This window comes from Poecilia reticulata, linkage group LG4 (assembly GCF_000633615.1).
Source record: "Poecilia reticulata strain Guanapo linkage group LG4, Guppy_female_1.0+MT, whole genome shotgun sequence".
In the NCBI taxonomy this organism is placed as follows: Eukaryota; Metazoa; Chordata; class Actinopteri; order Cyprinodontiformes; family Poeciliidae; genus Poecilia; species Poecilia reticulata.
Genome location: NC_024334.1, coordinates 720,366 through 735,129, shown reverse-complemented (window position 1 = coordinate 735,129; position 14,764 = coordinate 720,366). Strand labels below are relative to the sequence as shown.

The 14,764-nt window shown below is 40.2% G+C and overlaps 1 protein-coding gene across 2 annotated transcripts in view; it reads right to left on the bottom strand.

Annotated features, from left to right (window-relative positions):
- The window catches only part of kank4 (KN motif and ankyrin repeat domains 4), a 77,411-nt gene that overhangs the window by 10,547 nt on the left and 52,100 nt on the right, over nt 1–14,764 (bottom strand). For both annotated transcript variants that reach the window (XM_008406176.2, XM_008406175.2), the window contains exons 2-5: nt 11,793–11,866; nt 7,873–11,253; nt 3,769–3,862; nt 441–725 (exon numbers count right to left, since the gene is read on the bottom strand). In XM_008406176.2, coding sequence (XP_008404398.1) covers nt 441–725; nt 3,769–3,862; nt 7,873–11,253; nt 11,793–11,811 — 3,779 coding nt within the window. In that variant the 5' untranslated portion in view covers nt 11,812–11,866. The remainder of the gene's footprint in view (nt 1–440; nt 726–3,768; nt 3,863–7,872; nt 11,254–11,792; nt 11,867–14,764) is intronic.

The window sequence follows — 14,764 nt, the reverse complement described above, 5'->3', positions numbered from 1 at the left end:
TCATGACAGGTGTTAAGACATGTTTATGACAGTCTTATTCACCCCCTTCAAATAAAGTGTTACCAAATGGAATTATGGCCTCCTATGACCAGACCACCTTCCTTTTTAAACTATGTCCCCTTCAATAAACTGGACTTGTTATTGCCATTTTTCCCCAAAGTAAATATTTAAAAACAGCATCTGTATAATGTTATTTCTAATTCACAATAACACACTATCTTGTGTTGGTYTGTCACACAAAATCCACCCAAAAAATGAATTGAAATCTGTGGCTGTACTATGTCAAAATGTGGACAAGTTGAAGGCGTGCGAATACCTTTGAAACTGATTGTATTTGCATGACAATGTTGTTCATCTCTGTGATTATACTTGTGGAAAAAAAGCATTTAGTAAAACTTTGCTTAACAGATAGAAAGATCCMGAGCTYTTGTCTGTCTCACCTTTCAGCCTCCTCCACCTGCAGGAGCTCATGGCCACCTTCTAAATCCAACAGGCCCCTCTCAACCTCTTTCTCTTCACCCACAGCACCTTCCTCCTCCTCAGGAGCAGCAGCAGGAGCAGCAGCAGCAACAGCAACCTCTACATCTGCCCCCAGGATCCCTACTGATTCCTCAGACTCCTTGTCGGTTTCCTTCTCCACCACCACTTCGGATTTATCTTCCTCCTCCACTTCTACTCTTGACTTTTCATCTCCGCTGGAGTCCTCGCTGGATGTCGTCTCGTAGCTAGAAGAGGAAATGTGACAGTTGAAATGCCTTTTTCATGAAGAAGRATTGATTAAGTTTTACTTCAAAAGTGAGAGATATGTAAATATCGAGAAATCTATGCCAGACTCTCAATTAATAACAAGACATGTGGCGAGTTTAGATAAATATGAAGGCTTCCACTTCAGCCAAGGCTGAGTAATTACTAACCGGTTATCCATCATCAGATATATGTTTGCCTTTGTAGCCTCTGCCCATCATAAAACATCCCTCATTTTATTACTTATATAATAATTATCCATAGGAATGTTTGTGCACACTCCTATGAAACCTCAGACAAATACATCTTTGTTCCAACAGGTAAGGCTCCTCATTTAAAGTTTGAGTAGATGCCGGTGGGCTGTATATGAGTGTGATCAGTGGGGTGCATCATGAAGGCACCACTGTGAGGCCAGTGATCAGATAAGTCTTACGATGAATACCATTGATTCATGCTTATTTGGACACATACACACACGCACGCACACCCCCACACACACACAGTCGTACGCTACTATCCAACAGGGGACATTCCATTGACTTCCATTCATTTCTACAGCCTAACCCTAACCCTTTTCCTAACCCTAACCATCACATACCTAACCCTTTTCCTAACCCTAACCAAAAGTCAATTCACACCTTAGTCCTAACTGCAACCCCTGACCCTAAAACAGGGTCATTTCCAAGAGGGGACCTACAAAATGTCCCCTCTTCAACGGTGAGTCCCCTGTTGGTCAGTGTAAAATGACACGCATGTCCCCTGTTGGATAGTTACACATGAACACACACACTGATAAGAGGTGTTCGTGGGATCGCAACATTCCTCAGATTCCTCAGGAGTTGCAGACTGAGCAAAGATAGAGCAGACGATCTGAAAAGATGTAATACAAACAGCAGCCCACTTCCTGGTGTGAAGAGAAGTCTCAAGCCTGTCTGACCTGTTTAACATCTGCTCATATTTATTAGGACATGAACTGCAATTCTTGGATATACATGAGTTGTGACGAATAGGGATGGACTCATTGAAAGTTCATAAAACACCTAAATTTAGCATATTGGTTTGCAACAGCAAGGAAGGAACTGAACTTGCATGAAAACAACCTGAAACAACACAGCAGAGGTGAGCCGGTCATGAAACAGTGAAGCTCAGGAATGTAAGAACAGGAATGCCGAATTAAATAAATTTACTCACGGCTGCCATTTCCTTGACATGCAGCACATAATACCTCTCAGGAATTTCAGACAAAAAAGAAAGCCGTAAGAAGTGCTCTTATCTGGGATAAGATGTCGGTGTGAAGCATATGGAAGGTGCTCAGATTTATTTTCCAATTAAAACTGGATATCTATTTGATATGGATGTAAAAGTAAGAAAGGATAAGAGGAATGTCCAGAATAATGAAACTTTTTCTCTTTTTTTCCTTTTGAGTGTATTTTTAGCACAAATGTAGCATGCAAAGGAACTCTGAGCTGTTCTGAATATCTTAAGTTACAGTCACAAGCCACTTTATTATGTACAGTTWCTCAGTTTATTAACACAAATAGAAGCTCAACCAATCACATGACACCAGATCAATGCATTATCTATTAAGACATGGTGAAGATAACTTTAGAATGGATAAAAAAGATGATTTCAGTGACTTTGAACATGGCATGTTGTTGGTGTAGGAAATGCTGGTTTATGTCAGAAACTGCTGATCTGCTTTGATTTTTCTGGCCAAACATCTTCCAGATTTACAGGGAATGGTCCGAAACAAGAAATGCATCAATTGAGCAGCAGGTGTATAGACGWAAATGCCTAGTTGGTTTCCGAGGTCAAAGGAGAATGGGAAGGTTTKTTAAAGATGATAGAAATGCAACAGTGGTTCAAATAAACACTCATCACAACCAGTGTAAGCAGAATACTACCTCTGAATGTACAATCTGTTGAACACAGAATCAAACTGCAAATCATTTCAAGCCAGTTTGCTTAAAATGATATGTTTACTGCACTCCATGGTCTCCTTAGACAATCACTAGATCCAACAGAGTCTCTTTGTGATGATGTGGAACGACGTATTTGCATTGCTCAAAATAGGCCGAAGCTGAGGAGTTTGTCTGATGCCTTGTTGGATCTATGCCACAAGGAATTAGTGGACTTGTGAGTTCAATATGGTACTGGCAAAGTATGTTTAATGAAGTGGTCAGCGACTGAATAATTCATGCAGGTTCAGACTCTTTCCCAAAGCCTTTACCCAGCAGGATTCACAGTAACTGTATCCATCTTATCTGTGGAMAAATATTTGAAGGGAATACAGGAAACTCAAAAGGCTCGTTTGGATGCAAAATCAAAATGGCTGCCCTCCTCACACCAGGTCAGCTATCCCTAAGAGGGAGCTAATCCACCATCCATAGGCTCATGATGACTATTTGGATAAGAGAATCAATTCATTTACTTAGTATCCATAACTCAGGACCATATCTGAATGTAAATCAGCCTTTTAGCTCAACTTTGACTCCAACTAATCATAGCAGAAAGTGTCTCCATTACTGCTGCCCTTATCTACTCGTTAGTAACCCCTTGCAATCTCTCTGCAGGTAACGCCTTATCAGGCCATGATATGTCACTCCTCTTAAGACAGCAGCTCACTATCAAATTGAAATCACCAATCTTTTCTTTCCGACTGAAGACCCTGGGCATATTTTGTTTTTATGTTTTTTTGTCTCTAGTGGCCTTTATTCATTAGTAGCTTGACAGGAGGGGAGGAGATGCTGCAAATGGCCCAGGACTGGGAATCAAACCTGGGAAAGACTGTAGCCTCAGTATAAGGTTGAGTCTTAGTTTAATTAAGCCAATAGGACAACCAAATCTGGAAAGAAAATGTCAAATGAATGACCCTGAGCTGCCTACACCGGAAATYCCYTTATTGTGCCTTATTGGGTCTTAGTCTATTTGTACAATGCCCCACAGACCTACAAATGAAAAATGTAAAAACTACAGAAACATATGCATCATAAGCTGGATACTGATAAAGCGAAAGATTTTTACCCTCCATTCACCCCAACAAATTTCAGGTTTTTCTTGGCTCCCTTGCTCCCCTGCTTGTCAGCAACACCATTTTTCTTCATAATAGATTTGAGACCTGGTGAGAGAGAGAGAGAGAGAGAGAGAGAGAGAGAGAGAGGGAGAGAGAGAGAGAGAGAGAGAGAGAGAGAGAGGGACAAAAACAAGAAGTGAGAAAGCATACAGTATTTCTTTAAACTTAACTCTTGAGTGTTTTCAAACACTGAATGACAGGGGAAATGTAACAAGTAGTATTAAAGTTGAGTAGAAGCAACACAAAGACTTTCATGATTTTTTTCTTTGCACAAAGGAATGCTGTTTTTTTGTTCTTTTTTCAGTGAGCTTCTTTGTTGGTAGTATATTTAAACGTGTGTGTAGGTGTGTGTGTGTATGCGTGTGTGTGTGTCTCATTAAAACCACAAAAGTCAGAGTATTTTACTAGGATTTTAGAGCACAGACTAAAAAAAGTTATACATAATTGTGAAGTTTAAGGGAAGAAATGCTAGCGTTGCCATTTTAAACAAATAGTGTGAATTTCTTTTAACACTCCAGCTTAAGTTACCTCTAAATCTAGTACAACCAGCTACTTTAATAAGTGTGTGAAGGCCTCAAAGGAAGACAATAAAGCCTCATAAAAACCAAGAGACCATTAATTAGAGAGGCAGCCAAGAGGCCTCTGGTGTCACTAGAGGTTTCAACAGATCCACAGCTTAGGATTGAGAGCACGGAAACTATTATTCAAGAACCCCAAAAATCTGGCATTTATGGAACATTGACTAAAAAGAAGACATTCTTGAAAGAAAGCCATAAAAAGTTTGCAACAAGCCATATAGGGAACACAGCAAMATGTGAAAAAAGATGCTTTGATCAGACAAAAAGTGAGACCAAAACATACAACATCTTAAATACTCCATTCCTATTGTGATAAATGGTGACTAAATTTAAAAGCAGAGTGACAATGGAGTGGTTCAGATCAGATTAGGATCAAATTCTTGGGTGAAAATGTCCCAGTGACAGTCCAGACCTAAATCCAATYGAGTCTGTGCAACTGATGTCCACAGATGTTATCTATCAAACCTGAATGAGCTTGAGTGACTTTTGCAAAGAGGGATGTCCGAGATTTTCAGTCTGTGGATTTGGAAAAACACTTGATGCTGTAATTTCAGCAAAGACCGTTCTACGAACAATTGATGAACTCATTGTGACTACAATGCCTACAAGTTTTTTATTTTCAAATAAAAAATAACATTATTACACAAGGTACGTTATGTTGGTCTATCACATAAAATCCTATTAAGATATGTGTTTGCATTGTGCTAAAATAAAAAAATGGGTGTGAACACTTTTGTAATGCATTGTATTTGTGAAACCAATAGGGTGTAACTGCAAACTGACCAGCTGTATGGAGACCATTTGACAAAACAGATTCATCAGAGTTGAATGAACAGAGACACAGGGGAAATTCATTATATCGCAACATATGGTATGATGACAGATACGAAAAAAATACTTTGAATTAAATTGAGTCATTTAATTAAACCACACTACTACATGACGTACATGTATTTCCCAAGGCAATTTGCAAAAGTCAGCAGTATTCACAGCAAGCAACCTTGACATTGTCAGGCCTACTTATGTTTGTAACTGTTGAATAATCGATTCTGCATTGGCTCTTTTGCTGACTCCTGTTGGCTCTTGGCCTAGTATGGTGGTCTTAGTTGTTCCTGACAGCAGATGTTGTGCTGTGGATCCATAATGTTTTATCCAAATACAAGAATGTGGCTTTCCGCCAAAAACCACCCTCTAAAAAGATCCAGGAAGAACGGTGCTTTTAGATCAAGTGTCTCCCCAGAGACAGCTACAGAGAGTGGGAAGCTTAGTGAATATTTCAAATCTGAATGCATCCTCACGTCAACGTCCAAAAGATACAAACTTACTTTTAATAAATGCATACATTTTTTTTTTTTTTTTTGCTGACATTTGGCTTAGGTAAATTTGATTTTGAATTTGATCAGTCTCATTTGAGGAAAATTCCCAAAACCTAATTTTAGCTTCAGATGAATACAAAAGTTTAATTCTCTAGCAATGTCATTAGAGAAGTTCAAGATGTCTAACACACAGAAACACTGCAAATCCAGGTATATGCACTTTGTTTGAACACAGTGCTGTACACTCCTCCCAACATTGAACTGCATGCTAACTGTGAGAAAAAGTGGTTCTGAGCTCCAGCTCCTGGCTCAAGCCCCAACATTGGAGACATCAAGGGAAGACAGAGAGGCACCATCTGTTTGATGTATGCGTGAGGGCCTCTGCTTACGAGTCCACTTTACAGTTGATAAGCATGGCTCCACTTTCCTGTGTGAATGAGTGTTTGTATATTATGTCTGGAATAAGAAATAAATATTTGATACTAAAACCAGGCTACTTAAGCAGTGCTTGGCAACTACTTACTTTTTTCTTCCTTCCTAGTAACGGCAACCAGTGGTGACTATGTTTAAGAAAAAAACGGTATGTATAGCGCATAAAAATAAAAATGTGCAAGCACAACAGCTATAAATATGAACTATTGTATGGTGAACAAAATAAGTGTTCAAGACAGACTGCTCTGGAAAACTTCATACACCTTGATTTCTTTTTTCTTTTACATTTCATCATATTCCCATTAAAAACTTCAATGTATTTTATTAACATTTTATTTGATAGACCAACACCAAGTAATGTATAGTTGTGAACTGTGATTCTTCCGTCCTGACTCAAAATAGGCTTTTCAGGTTCTTCTTTAGGAGTTTTTCAACTAACTTTGCACATTTAGAAACTAAAAATTTGGATAAATATTTTAAATAAATCTGATGTCCAGCCAGATTGGTGTCTCAACTAATGCAAGTTTGGGCTTTTACATGGCCAGTCTAACAAATGAATATATTCGCTCTGGCTGGATGATGAGGGTTGCTGCCCTGCAGTTAGATCGTTTGCAGTCTGTGACAGGTCTTATCTTCATCCATCTTACAATAAAATTGGAGCAGCTTTCCTATCCCTGCTGAAGAAAAGCATGTTTCATGTTTCACCATGGGGATGGTGTGTTCAGGACGATACAAATGTTTCTACCACATAAAGAATTTCGAATGATAGAAAAGTTTGTTTTTGGTCTCATCTGGGCAGAGCACCTTCTTCCACATGTTCACTATGTCTTCTGCAAAGCTTGTAGAAGACTACAAGCAGGGATTCATATTGTGTTCTTTCAACAGTGACTAATAACAGTCCTCTCTACTGATTCTTCCAGCTGAGCTGTGGATTTACGCTCCTTTTCCATATTTACCCTAATTTTATTGGCTGTTTTGAATAATTCACATCACTAACATAGCTTCAATAGATTAGAAAGATTAGATTGCATTTTTTCATACAGATGTTTTTCCTTGCTCATGTTTGGCTGTTTAATCCATCATATTGCAATAAACAATCACAAATCAGTACAATAAAAACAAAATCATGCAAATAAGCTGCCTTTTTCAGAGTGAAAAATGTAAAGTTCAATACAGCTTATGAAATGTCATACAAGAATAATAACTGCTATCCAAACTTAGCAATTAATATCTAATGAATATGATGCACCACAATCATTCTGTTGATAATTGATCCAGACCTGATTTGACAACCTCTCTTCTGAGTGGAGTGTTTCTAATTGCATGCATAGACAGATGGGGCTACTTGCGTGTCATAAAAGCTCAGTCCTGCAGTCCTCTTGATAATGAGAGTTCTAACATCAGCTGGCAAATCTGTTTGTCATGCAGGGTAAGACGTTCAACCCGTACCACAGATTGGCACAACAGATATCCAAAAAGAATTCAAAGCATTCTGACAAAGTTCTGCCGCTCATTCAGCCTTCAACGAAATGGAACAAAACTCTGTGTACATATTAATATTTAGACCCCGCCTTGATGGGAGATCATAAGGGATGTGTTGCAATTAAGCTGCATGACTAATGTAACTACAGGCCTTTGTGAATGGTTAATATGTGGAATATTGGAGAGGAAATCACTCGGCTCATTGTCAGACAGACGCTTTGTACTTTCTGATACACTTCATGCCTACCTTGCTCTTGCTGCTTGCTGGTGGCAGCTGCTTTCTGGCCTGGGGAGTAGAAGGCTGAAAGGACACTGAGGGAGCTGACCAGTTGGCTTTGAATTGAACTCATTTTGGAAGCACTGGACTTCCCCGCTGCTTTCCCAGTTGTTGCAGCAGGGGCACCTTTGCCTGCGGGCTTGGCTGGGGTTCCCTTTCCTGCTTCTGCTCTTTTGGTTGCAGTCTGTTTTGGTGCTATGGGGCTCTCCTGTTGGCCGGCCGTCTGTTGGGCTCCAGAGCTGCTCCCAAGCTGTGCCCATTGCTCCCCAAGAAGGCCTGTTATTCGAGTTACGACTTGTCCTAACGCCGCAGGAGATGTTGGCGATTCACCAGAACCTCTGCGGGCTGTCTGAGATTCGCCAGATTCCCGCCGCAAGGCTTTTGCCTCACTTGAACCACGACGCTGAGCTGCTTCGCTTGAGCCTCTCCGAAGCGATTGTGTCTCTCTGGCATCTTTTTGAGATGATGGAGCCTCAGTGGAGCTTCTTCGCAAGCTCTGGGAGTGAGATGGGGTATCACCTGACCCGTGGCGGATTTGACGAGTCTTTGTTTCTCCTGACTCACGACTTGGAGGGTGTGATACACTGGATCCCCTCTGTGGCGCTTTCTGCTCTTTTGAGTCCCGACGAGATGCAGGTTGAGACTTAGTGTGTGGCTGAATGGGCTTGGTCTTTACTTTTATCTCACTAGAGCTAGAAGAAACGCTTTGAGATTCACCCTGAGGTTGTACATTAGACTCCTTCTCAATCAACTCATCAGGCAGCTTCTCTGCTTGACTACTGTCTTGAACTTGAGGCACAGATGGCATTTGATCATTTTCCTGTGGTTCAGAGGGTTGTACTGATAACTCAGCCTCTAGGCGTGGTGCAGTCTGGACTTTTGTTGTGATTTTCTCAGATTCAGGTTCACTGGATTCCCTAGTAGTGAGCATGGGTGCAAGCTGAGGCTGAGGAGGTGTTGGCTGCATTTTCTCTGCTGAGGGCTTGCGTCCTCTCTGTGGTCTAACAGGAGCTACTGCCTTCACAGCTGAATTTTCGGCTATTACTACAACAGTATCAGGGACGACATTTTCCTTAATTGATTCGCACACAATTTCTTTATCTTTGTTTTCTGCTGTCTCCATCTCAGTCTTTTTAGGTTCTATAATTTCTACACCAGTTGAGAGTTGGAGCTCTTTAGGTTTTGAGTCATCCTGTGCAGAGGTCACTTCCCTCTTATCAGTTCCAGAGGCTGGACTGGGACAGACTTTAGTCTTTTTTCCAACTTCTGAATCTAAAGTTTGCACAACAATGCCTTCAACATCTGTAACAGACATCTTTGCAGCAACCTCTACAGCAACATTTTCACTTTCTATTTGAACTACTTTTTTAGTTTTTTCACTTTCAGCTGTGCTGTTGACAGGATGACCAATATCTGCCCTTACAGTGGTTTCACTTTCCCCCACTCGACCCTCTGCTTGTGCGTCTGCAGACAGGTTGTTGTCCTGCTGTCTTTCTATCTCTGTTTCTGTTTGCTGGTCGCTCCTCTGTGCTGCCTCGGTCTCTGTGACTCTGTCCACAGTGTCCACCCTTTCAGTCTCTGTTCCCTGATCTATGCTACTGGCCCTTGGTCTCTGTGGATGGTCTGTCACTGTTTCTCCCTCTGTCTCTGTGACTTGGTTTACTCTTTCGGCTGCAGGCGTCTCGGTCGTCTGATCTTGCGTGACGATGCTCTCTGTTATTGTACCCCGTTCCATACTGTTGGCTCTGGGTCGAGGTTGTATTGCCGCTGTTACCTCTGCCTCCATTTCTGTTTGTTGGTCATGTGTGTCAAGCTTACTAGTCGCTATTCCTCGATCAATACTTCTAGCCCTCGGCTTGGGTACTATCACTTCTACCAAGATCTTATCCGTATCTGTTCCTTGATCTATTTTAGCAGGAGATTCTGTCTCAGTTTCTTGGTGGCTGAGATCTATTCTCTCTGTAAATGTTCCTGCATCTATGCTTTCTCTTCTTGGCCTCTCAGGAACTTGTGTGGTACAAATTTCTACTCTCATCCCTTCACTCAGTTGCAATATTCTGTCCTCTTTAGCTTTATTCTCTTCCAGTTGTTCCTTCAAAAGAGCATTAGTTCTCTCTAGCTCCTGGCTAGCCTGAGTAAGTTTTGCTTCCAGCACCATTAGCTTTTCTTCCAGCTTTAGCATTCCATTTTGGTCCTCTTTTGATGCATTGCTCTCTCTGATATTCTCACTTTCTTTTGCAACAACTTCAGTGTCCTGTGATAGCCTTTCCTCTGCATTATCTTGCAGGCTTTTAGATGTCTCTTTTTGCTTGTCAGCTTTCTCTGATGGTACACTTTGCTTTTGATTTGTAGAAGGATCTCTCTGTATTGGTAGCTCTTTTGTTCTTTTTGTCTCCCTGTGGCTCTCTTCTACATTTACTGGCACATGCTCAGAAGCTACACCTCGAACCGGTTGAATTGCTAAAGATAAATTGAGGCCTTCTGAAGGTCTTGGTCTTTGGCGTTGACTGTTTCCCCCTGTCTCATAAGTTGTTGCCATTGCAGAGGATGATGTGGAAGCTTGAACTTGGGACTGTGTTTGTATCTGACGAAGCAGCTTCTCCCGCTCTTCCCTTAAGGAGCAGATCTGAGCCTTTAGTTCTGGGATAGTTTTGACCTGTTCTTCCAGCTCCCTGACTCTTTTTAGTGCCACTGTTATCTGCTGGTGAAGACCTGCCCGATCCTGTGGAAGGCACCGTCTTTCCAATATGTCTGGAGAGGCACGGAACATGTTCTCTGTTGATCCATTTTCTGGCGTTCCCGTCGTGCAATCAGGGCTGCTTGAATCTGAACCTTTCCTCTGCTGGAGGGTGATGGGCATTGATGACGCTCTAAGGAGGTTTGGTCGACTTTGAATCACAGCAGTTTTACCCTCAGTACCTTGATAGACAGAGCCTGGTTCATCTCTAGATTTGTTTGAAACATTTGCAGTTCCTTGGCTGGTTGTCGCTCTGCTGCTATGACTGGATATTGCCCCTTCACTTGGCCTAAAGTCAAATATTTGTTGGACCTCTGTCACTCGGGATTTGGGCTTTGGGCCCAAGGTAGATGTCCCAGACCATGCCCCTTCCTTAGGTGGAGGCCTGACTCCATGTCCAGGGAGGCTAAAATTTCTGGGAAGAGTGCTGAATTTAGCTGGGCCTTTCACCCTCCTTTGGATGTGGACCCTCTTAATGGTGTTGCCTTTTTCAATATCATCCACATACTTGAGGAAGTCAAGATCCAGATGGAAGCCATAGGGAGTCTCCACTGAATAGGGCAGCTGTTTCCTCTGTACACCGCCCTCGTTGACCTTGGTCTGAAAGCCGTTGGCTGTAAGGAGTTAACAAGGATAATAATTATTTTAATTTGTATAAAAAAACAAAACTGATAAATATTTCAAATGAATGTGCAATTAGTAAACAAACTAAACATAAATCAAATGTAAGACTGTTATAAGCATTATGATTCTTTTTCACCCTCTTGCAAAAACAAGCAGTACCGTGTTGTACATGCGGCTCTGTAAAGCCAATATCACTTACAGAGAAGTAATTAGCATGCAGTGATTGTGCCAAAACAAACAAGCCAGCATGTAAAATACTGTTCATGTTGTGCCATCTTCTAAATTCAGCATGAGCCAGGAGGCGTTTATCACCTCAAGAAAATAAGCTCTTAGCAGTTCTCAAGTCAAATACACAATAATCAGCCAAATTGTTTTACCTTTTATTTTTTATATTGACTGTACAATGGGCAAAAATAGAATCCTACCAGACAAATTGCTGGTGTTACAGTTGGGGAAATAGGATTTGAACTGTAAGACGTGTTAGAAGCAGGGAGATTGTTTGCTTAACTAAAGGCTTTGTGGCACTCACCACTTTTCTTGTCCATCATGAGATGCAGAGTTCTCAGTCATCTACTTGTGTTGGGTACGCTTTGAGCTGGCAGCCTGGATAAGACAGAACAAATGTCATGTGAGAAATTGAGCAAATGGTCAGAATCATTACATGAATAAAGCAAAGAGTTATATTTTTGAAGGTTTACATCCATATTTTTACTGAAATGATAGAAATGACAGCTCTGTAAAATCAAATGCTTGAAGTAGAAGATTTTCCAAAAGATGCTGACAACTTTTACAGATTTGCTACAGTAACAATAAAAGGGAAAAATAACATTTTTTTTTTCAAAACAACGTTTGACTATTTCTTGCTCTGTTAACTGAAAACAAGCAGTTTGAAAAAATCTGACAGGTTCAGATAGACAAGTTCACAAAGCAACACAGTTTGCACATAGTGAAAAACATTTCTTCACAGCATGCACCAGTTCCTTATAACATTCAAATTTGTCAGAACAACATCAGACTGCATAGGAAGGAAAAAAATAAAATATGGATGGTTTAAAAGCATGGTGCAGATGGGAACAGAGGATGGAGTAATACCATCCACCTATTCATTTGTTGATAAAATGCAATAAATGTAAATAGAAATGCATCATATTGTAAATATATTCCAAAAAGCTGCAATCTGTGTATAGTGCTGACTAAATGTTCGGGTTTTGCATGAAATTTCAAAATGAACTTATGAGTTCACATGTCCAACTGTTTAGCGTCTGAATACTTACTGCATAACATGCGGTACTCTAAAAAGGTGCTTAATAGCAAAGTCATGTGTCTATCTATAAAATAATTTCTAGACTTCTTGTTCAGTGACAATGTTTATTGAAATATTCCTCTTCATCATGCTGTCCACATGTTTCCCCTTTGAGACAAAGAGGACACCTATCAGTCAATCGATACGTGGCCACTGTAAAGTTTAAGAGGGATGTTTCCATTAAGCTGAGTGTCACTGAGCTTCTTCAGCATGTTACAAGGGGATACAGGGAAGGTCACAGAAAAGCATAGAAGTAGAGGCCTTTGGCCACATCCCATTCTAATGACAGCTTTATTGTGAACAGTGCCTGATTGTGAATGGCACCTAACTGCAGAATGCTAACTGAAGAAGGTCAGAGGCACCAACATTGTTATTATCTGCCTACTACAAGGCCCTCAAGGGACCATGAACATTACTTCTATTCCTGGGCATCATAGTCACACGTGGTTCGAGTAACATCTGGGACAAAAATCCAGAAGAACTCACACAAACCAAAGCATGCACTGCCACAAACCTTTCAAGAAACTACAGAAATGTTATGCATAACACACTAAAAAACACAGGAAGACACAAAAAAGCACATTTCCAGCCCCACTGCACCATAGGGAAACAGTATTTTACTTATGTGAACCTCACGCTATGTCTAAATATGGTACAATGAAACACAGCATACTTCTGTCTTCACTGCCTTACAGTAATTTACTTCACTCCTGTTTTGCTGCAATAGAAGTCCCCAGGAAGTTATACTGAAAAAAATAGTAATCCAATTAACTTTTTCCTCTTTTGAGAATGTATTATCCATTTATCATGTTTACAGATTAATAGGCAGTTAGGTTATGTGCTTTATCAGCGGTCTACTGCAGACACAATTTTCATTTTTAAATAATGATAAGTTTAAATTACCAGCATAACAAAATTAAACACAGAGCTATTTTGTTCATTGGTCTCATTTAATTTAACAAGATCAACCCTTGGCAGACTCACTCAGGGGAACATTTGGTGTCATTTTATACCATTTGTTCCAAATGGAAGAGCCAAAAAACCAAGCCGTAAACTGAAGAGCAGACGAGAAATGAAGAGAATTTCAGAAAGGAGAAATTTCAATGTTTTACTATCTAATTGTAAATATCTGTGATAAATTTTACTACCAATAAAAGGGAGGCAATGTTCTCTTCTTTCAATGAGCTGAATATATTTAAAATCTCAATTAATTACACAAGTGATCTACTAAAGCTAAGCATCATTTCAACATTGTTTAGAAAAGAAACCCGCAATATATTTTATTATCTGCAAAAATAAATGCCAAAAGCTGGGGAAAATATCAGATTGCCTGCAGCTCTAGCCTAATTAGTGTTTTAGCATTGTCTTCAGGGTGTCAAATCTAAATTACTGCCGGCTTTTATTATGACGATCAGAACTGCATTAAGCATAAAGTGCGTCTTAGAATATGACAGCAATTCAAAAGATCATTTTGTTTTACATCTATTCTGATTTCTTTTTTTCTTCTTTCTTGGGGAGTCATGATGCAACCCCATCCTAACTTTAGAGTTTTACCTTGGAGGCTTACGTTTACTGTTCTCTGTCATTGTCTTTAACATTTTGGTAATATTTTTGTACTAAAAGAAGATAAAAGTCTTTCACAAACAGGAAATCGTTTCCCCATTAAAAATATACATTTGATGCCCCAACAGAGAAAATAAGCATGCGCCGTCTCATTGAATATTTCTGTAAGACGTATGTTTACATTCTGGGTTATTCTTTTATATAAAACAAGGCATGTTTTTCTATGCCTTGTTAAAGCATAGAAAAACACTTAAGATTCTGCACAGCTTTTTATTTTCATAAGACAGAGCTTCACCTTCAATCAATTTAAATTGTGATATTGCACAGATTGCAGAGCATTTCAGCGCGTTCTCTCGCATGCTGGAACAACACGTTACAAAGATTATCTATAATAGCTTGAAGTGAGTGCACAGCCCATGTCACAATGAAAGCTGTGTTGTGCGATGCCAAGTGGTGACACACTGCAAGGCAAGCATTCTATGAGGTGGCAATGTAATCAATCAAAATGACAGTCAGCGCACCCCGGGACCTTAACAGGAAATGTGACAAGCGCTATTTGGCCCTGGTCCCATCTTCACAGATTGAGCCTTATTAATGGAAAAAGCAGGTGACCTGAGGCAGAACTGTTGTCTCTG